This window comes from Limulus polyphemus, unplaced genomic scaffold (genome assembly GCF_000517525.1).
Source record: "Limulus polyphemus unplaced genomic scaffold, Limulus_polyphemus-2.1.2 Scaffold3421, whole genome shotgun sequence".
NCBI lineage: Eukaryota > Metazoa > Arthropoda > Merostomata > Xiphosura > Limulidae > Limulus > Limulus polyphemus.
The window spans coordinates 19,451-27,451 of NW_013669031.1; the positions used below are offsets into that span (position 1 = coordinate 19,451).

General features: G+C 32.9%; 1 protein-coding gene across 1 annotated transcript in view; it reads left to right on the forward strand.

Annotated features, from left to right (window-relative positions):
* LOC106469314 (unconventional myosin-Ie-like) overlaps nucleotides 1–8,001 on the forward strand; it is a 59,300-nt gene that overhangs the window by 17,826 nt on the left and 33,473 nt on the right. The window contains exons 3-7 of the mRNA XM_022397801.1: nucleotides 261–355; nucleotides 1,698–1,785; nucleotides 4,148–4,237; nucleotides 6,782–6,866; nucleotides 7,815–7,918. Coding sequence (XP_022253509.1) covers nucleotides 261–355; nucleotides 1,698–1,785; nucleotides 4,148–4,237; nucleotides 6,782–6,866; nucleotides 7,815–7,918 — 462 coding nt within the window. The remainder of the gene's footprint in view (nucleotides 1–260; nucleotides 356–1,697; nucleotides 1,786–4,147; nucleotides 4,238–6,781; nucleotides 6,867–7,814; nucleotides 7,919–8,001) is intronic.

Genomic DNA, 8,001 nt, shown 5'->3' on the forward strand with positions numbered 1-8,001 from the left:
TCAATGGGACAGAGGTAAGTTCACTGACTTATAATGCTAAAATCCGGGGTTCGATTCCTCGCGATGGACACAGCCCAATGTGGCTTTGCAGTAAAACGAACACAAAGCTGACGGAATTGGAACTCTATGGTAAATAAAGTGATGCGTATGTTACCAGATAAATGGTAATAACCCCGAGATTAAAAGAGGGTATTTCAGTATTGATATTTAGAATACACATTGTTCAAAGAGTTTCATAACCTGTTCTTTTTTAATTATAGGCGACGTACGAAAATCCCCCTCACATCTATGCCTTGTCTGACAACATGTACAGAAACATGCTAATCGACAATGAAAGTCAGTGTGTTATCATCAGGTGAGTGACCGATAATCCCGAGTTAATTAGACCACTATTTTTAATGATATAGAATGTTATATGGTTTTACTAATTAGCCTATTTACATACCCACACTTTACCATCTTGGATTGGAAAGATAAACGTAGTGATAAACCCGAGTGTAATGCTGTCCTTTTGTTTGTTTGTTTTTCTAGCTATTGATCTGATAACTGATTCTCGTTAATGTGTTCGGTAGTGACTAACAAACTTTTCATTCCGAGAAAACTACTTATAAAACTTGACTTAGAGATTCCTCCTGACTTTATGAAGTAGATTGAGACCAGACTTTGTCCTATAACATTAGAACATTAAAAACTGTCTGATCGGATGTTAGACCAGACTTTGTTCTATAACATTACTACAACATTAGAAGTTTAAAAATCTGTCTGATCAGATGTTAGACCAGACTTTGTTCTGTAACAGTACTATGACATTAGAACATTAAAAACTGTCTGATCAGATGTTAGACCTTCTAATGTTGTAGTAATGTTATAGAACAAAGTCTGGTCTAACATCTGATCAGACAGTTTTTAATGTTCTAATGTCATAGTACTGTTACAGAACAAAGTCTATCACTGTTTTTATAACATGTAAACATTATTGTAAGATAGCTTAATCAATAACATTGTTTTTATAACGTATGAATATCACTGTAAGATAGCTTAATCAATAACATTGTTTTCATAACATGTGAACATTATTGTAAGATAGCTTAATCAATAACATTGTTTTTATAACATATGAATATCACTGTAAGATAGCTTAATCAATCAAACAGTTTTTAATGTTCTAATGTCATAGTACTGTTATAGAACAAAGTCTGGTCTAACATCTGATCAGACAGTATTTTTAAAGATAACGTATGAATATCACTGTAAGATAGCTTAATCAATAAAAATAATGTTATTGATTAAGCTATCTTACAGTGATATTCATACGTTATAAAAACAGTGTTATTGAATAAGTTATCTTACAGTGATATTCGTATGCTATAAAAACAATGTTATTGATTAAGCTATCTTACAGTGATATTCATACATTATAAAAACAATGTGGTTTTATCTTTTCTCACGATATACAAGAATAAGATGTGATTGTTTTATGACTGATGAGAAGAGGGAGATTTTCTTTATTGTCATGATAATACTAATATTTTTCTTGCTCTAAAATTACTTAAAACATTTACATTATGTTAGTTTTGACTAGCATACATGTGTTTCATCATTATTTTGCATCCAAACTTCGTGCTTAGTTAGTAATGGTATAGAAAATGTTGATATTATCAAAGTCAGTTTATATTTGGTTTTTGCATCTCATACAGTGGGGAGAGTGGTGCAGGAAAGACCGTCTCGGCCAAGTTCATCATGTCATATGTCGCCCAAGTGTCTGGCGGAGGTCCACGTGTTAAAGTAAGTCAAGCTAGATGTAATTTAGCATATGAAAATGGAAATGGCGACATGAGAGACTGGGTGCTCAGCTATGAACATGACAGTCACTTTAGTAAATCCTCGAGAGACTGGGTGCTCAACTATTAACATGACAGTCACTTTAGTAAGTCTTCAAGAGACTGGGTGCTCAGCTATTAACATGACAGTCACTTTAGTAAGTCTTCAAGAGACTGGGTGCTCAGCTATTAACATGACAGTTACTTTAGTATATCCTCGAGAGACTGGGTGCTCAGCTATTAACACGACAGTCACTTTAGTATATCCTCGAGAGACTGGCTGCTCAGCTATTAACATGACAGTCACTTTAGTATATCCTCGAGAGATTTGGCTGCTCAGCTATTAACATGACAGTCACTTTAGTAAATCCTCGAGAGACTGGGTGCTCAACTATTAACATGACAGTCACTTTAGTATATACCTGAGACACCGTGTGGTCAGTTATTAACATGACAGTCACTCTAGTGGATCCTCAAGAGACTGGGTGCTCAACTATTAACATGACAGTCACTTTAGTAAATCCTCAAGAGACTGGCTGCTCAACTATTAACATGACAGTCACTTTAGTATATCCTCGAGAGACTGGGTGCTCAGTTACTAACATGACAGTCACCTTAGTATATCCTCAATGAATATAAGGAAAGGGATTCCGATGGTATTAGACATTGCAGCTACAAATACTATAAATAAGAGTTAAAAAGAAATGGAGCACGGAATAACACGTCTTCTACTTCTGCACTTTAAGTTTAAATCATAAAACAAATGTCCAACATGATTTGATTAAACATTTTCTTATGTTTACTAAATCATAATTATTAATGTAGGAACTTTAAGACAGTTAATTGATATTATAACGTAAGCTAGTAATCTAATAATACATAGTTTTTGTTTTAAGACAATTGATATTATAACGTAAGCTAGTAATCTAATAATACGTAGCTTTTGTTTTAAGACAATTAATTGATATTATAACATAAGTCGTAATCTAATAATACGTAGCTTTTGTTTCAGGTCCGTACACATAATGTTTGAAAGGGAAATCAAAATCCAACACATGTTGTGTGAAGCATGCTATTGCTATGGAGGTCATGGGAGGCATGTCCCCCAGCAAATTTGTAAAACATAGATACTATAAGATTATATCTGGAAGCAATTTTGCATGAAATATAGCTTAAACAATATCATGATTGTTCATGTAAAATTCACAAACATCCAATGAAAAGCCAACAAATCATCATTCTGTTGTAACACTGCATGGGGAACTAGACTTAGATTCACATAAATATGTATGTTTTATTAAAGTAAAGTACTGTACTATCTACATACAGAGTAGTTATTGACTATTAAATTATATTACTAATTTAAACAACTCTATAGAATGTTAGATATTTCAATCATTGGCTGTCATATGCGTACATGTATGCACTATTGAAGTAATGTGCTAGCATGCTACATTCTTCTGCGGTGTTTTTCCATAAAAACTTACATACAGTTGATAGTCGTGTCATAATGATTATGTATTAAAGCTAGAGCACTCAGTCTTTCTTCGGTTTGTGTACACCTCCGGTAATTATTCAACTGGCGGAGAGCAGATGCCAAATGTTCACGTGAACATGAACTTAGTGGCTGTGTGGCAAAGAGTTTCAGTAACATAAAGATATTTGGTACACCGAAGCAAGCTTTGACAAAAAAAAAGAGACAGTTTTTTAAAGCTCTGGATACAACTGTGATAACCAACTTGTTTTAATATATTACTTTAAAACAAGTGGACTGGGTGCTGTTTATTTATTGTTGAAATTTATCACCAGTAAGTCACAGACACCTACTGTACAGAATCCAGCTTACAAAACCTCACAGTAGCAATATGACTTGGGGCTTCTAATTACAAAGTGTCAACAAAATCCCTTGCATGCTACTGTTTCAAGACAAGAATGTAGACTATGTAGAAAACATTAAATACCAGTATAACTATATAAGCATAATTTTTTTTTACATCCTAAAAATAGGGGGTTTGGTTGAAACCACTCCTGCATATGTGTGTGTGTGTTCCTGTTTGTTTTCTTACCCATTCTATGGAACTGTACTGAAGAAATAAAATACAGAGCAACCAATCTGATAAGAAGTTGGGGGACAGACAGACAGCCAAAGCCTGATTGACTATGAATGGTTTTTGTGAGGATTTTGAATATTATGAAAAACAATGTTTGGAACTGTATGAGTTGTTTGTAATTACTGTTATTTATGTGTGTTTTACTGTTATTTATGTGTGTGAAACAGAAACCCCAGAATATGTAAATAGATAAACAATATTTTTTTTGTGCTCCAGCATGTCAAGGAAATCATCCTGGAATCCAATCCGCTTCTAGAAGCTTTTGGAAATGCCAAGACAGTACAGAATAACAACTCTTCAAGATTTGTAAGTATCAACACCTCCTCGAACAATTGAAATTAGATTTTAAAAAAAATTCTCAAGTGAAATAGGTAAAATTGAAACTTTAAAGAGTCTTACACTTATCTCTAAAAAGTTAACTTAAAGAAGTAAAAACCCACAACAAAGCGACACCCATACACACACTTTTACTTGAAAAAGTAAAACCCACAACAGAACCAGTAACACACACTTTTACTTAAAGAAGTAAAACCCACAACAGAACCAGTAACACACACTTTTACTTAAAGAAGTAAAACCCACAACAGAACCAGTAACACACACTTTTACTTAAAGAAGTAAAACCCTGGCCTTCCTTACTAACTTACATACGGCCTTCTTTACTAACTTACATACGGCCTTCCTTACTAACTTACATATGGCCTTCCTTACTAACTTACATACGGCCTTCCTTACTAACTTACATATGGCCTTCCTTACTAACTTACATATGGCCTTCCTTAATTACTAACTTACATATGGCCTTTCTTACTAACTTAAGAAAGTCTATCGTTGTAATTTGCTGAATATATCTAAGCAAATATTCTACAGATTAAAATTAGTATTTATTCTGATAGCACCACTAAGGGATTAGAGTTTGATGTTTCTATTTTGCTATCTTGGCATTACCACGAGTAAAAGTTTTCCACGTAACCCTATTCACGACTTTCCCCATCACTGCTTGTGAGTTATAAGTTACAAACAGGTTATACGATACAGGCAAAAAATGAGTTATGAACTAAACGATTACGAGGAGAAATTGTTTTTTTACAGTACCTTTTCTAGAAGAAAGTTGGATACTTTACCACCCTCTGGCTCTCCACCTCGACTAAACTGGATTTCTACATATTTACCCTAGAGAAAAAAGAGATAAATGAAAGTAGGAAATCGGTGCTTGCAAAAAGAAAATAAAGATGAAATATTTTTAACACAGAAATACCACATAATCAGCAGCATTTTGGAATAAAAGTGACATTTTTTATTACTTTACAACATATGGCCTTCCTTACTAACTTACATACGGCCTTCTTACTAACTTACATACAGCCTTCCTTACTAACTTACATACGGCCTTCCTTACTAACTTATATACGCACTAAGTTGTTAGGAATTAATTACACGATCATTCATATTTTGTGACGTAATTTAAATGATAAAAATGTAGATTTACCATATGTTATTGTTGAGCGACTCTTAGCATGACTGAAATGTTCAACAATTACTTTTCTCAGTGGGCTGTATAAGTAGCTCTGAGTGAAACGAAGAGTGCAACACAATTAGCCTTTTTAAAGTCCATGAAATAATTTGAATTGATAGATTAACTTAAACTTTTCCCGTCACTGGGGAAAGGTACTCTTACTTGTAAAAGTATAAAGATTATAGAATTTCAATAAGTGTTTCCTAATATCTTGAGTGAACTAGAATATTCTGCTTGTGAAATAACATTTGACATCAACATTATTCATGCCTGTTCTGCCGTCATTTCAAAAGTGAATGTTGAACTTTGCCTGCATGCATAGCTTTTCACAACGTGGGAAGTGGCTGCTATAAACGGGAGACAGGCGAACATTCACACAGACACCAAGGTTCTCATTATATAAATAAGATAACATGTTCGTAATCTGTAACCCAGAACCTGTTTGTAACCTGTAACTCAGAATCTGTTTGTAACCAGTAACTTAGATTTTTCATGTAGCATGTAATTCACCTCTTTGTAGCCTGTAACACAAAACCTATTTTGAAACTACATCTTAGATTGTTTGCACCCTGTAAACAATAGCTTATTATATTAGTAGAAAGTCCAATGACCTTTTGTGAGAGGTTCATAAAAAAAAACCAAACAGTACTTCCCAAACTGTTTGCGGTTGACCCACCTGAGAATACCATACAATGTAATTGTTCTATTTAATGGTTTAGTACATTTAAACAAATAGCAATCAGCTAACATGTTCCGAGTTAAATATCACTAACACACTCTGAGCAAACAACTTGTGAAAAAGAAAGAATAAATTTGATTAAAGTATCGTTTAAAAATCTTTTCAGTAAAACTTAAAATGAGATGAATCGTAATTATTATAACATCTTACAAATAATTTCTTTCTTTCTTAGTGTCACTAGAATTAAAATAATTAATTGTAAACCCAGTGAGGCAATAAAATTATTTTTAAATAAAAAAATTACATTTTATTGAAAATTGCTTATTACTTTATCTGTGTTAATAATTTGTGGAACTGCTTTATTAGTAAAGTCATTTAAAAACGACAAATATTATGAATTATGTTATTATAAAGTTACAGTTTCTACTTCTATAGACAAAGCATTCTTTAAGGTTACTGAAGGTTGTTTTGATTAATCAAATAATATAACATTAGTTGTTGTCATTATGAGATTTTCATTTAACACGTGTTTCCGTGATTTTTCTAGTCTCGGGTTGTTTCCCAGAATCTGAACAAACGAAACTTCCACATCTTCAACATTAGTTGTTGTCATTATGAGATTTTCATTTAACACGTGTTTCCGTGATTTTTCTAGTCTCGGGTTGTTTCCCAGAATCTGAACGAACGAAACTTCCACATCTTCTACCAGCTCTGTAGTGCGGCTACTAAAGAAATTCAGAGTAAGCCTGTAAGATGTTGTCTGATCAGATGTATAAGTAGTAAATGAAGTTTTCTTATTTTGTGTTGTGTAAATAAATTTTCTAAACTTACAAAAATTGAAACGTCAAACAAGATATAAACATTTATAGTCAGTTTTTTTTGGTTAGCTTATGGTTTTGTTTGGGTGTAGCCAGCATGAATAAACAAATATGAACATTTCTCCTAAATACATAATTTAAGTGTTTTACCTTGTAGAAAAATAAAACAACTTGCGTGATAAAAGTTTATAAACTAACGTAAGAGTTTTAAACAAAGAATAGTTTAACTCACTGTTATAAGCTGCCGAGTCGTAGTTGCCTTGGATGAGCCCCTTCAAATAAAAAAACAAATTTATTCAGACTAAGGATTTCCCCATACTTCGTGGAAAAATAAGTAAAAAAAAGATCTTTTAGAATATTGGGTTTTTGGTCACCCCCATTACTGATAAACCCTAATAAGTCATATGATATGTGGCATAATGCCATGTAATATCTCGGAGTTAAATATTGCCAGAATCCCTCCATTTTCTGAATTATCCGACTTTAATTATCCTTTTAAAGAAACTGATGGAATTATGTGAGGAAAAAAGACTCGAGCATTAAAGAATATTATGAGTTCTTCATTTGAATACTACATATACCCTCGTATTGAAAAAACTAAATACATGTGTAGAACCCTCCCATTCTGTTAATGTAAAACAACTAACAGGTTGGTTATTTAGACTTTCTTACTAATGCCATCGATTCATTCAAATGTATAACTGAAATATTATGAATAATTCTGGGGCTTTTGATAGAATAGACCATGCTGGATTTAAAGACATATTCACTCCTTCAAATCCAGATTTTGTGTATTATTACATCAGACTTTTGATATCTTAGGGAAGCTTCATTATTCCTGCATGTACAAAAAACTCTTTGTGAGGAAGGCAAACCTTGGAATCACAACCCCAGATTACTATTTTTATCTCAATCAAAGTGGAGTATTTACTGTCGATGGTACCAATGACGGTAAAGATTTTCAGGAAACCATGGTAAGATTTGTACAACTTGAATAGTTTTTATTGAATTATTGAATAATAGTTATGGTAAGGATGAGTTGATTTATACAACTTGA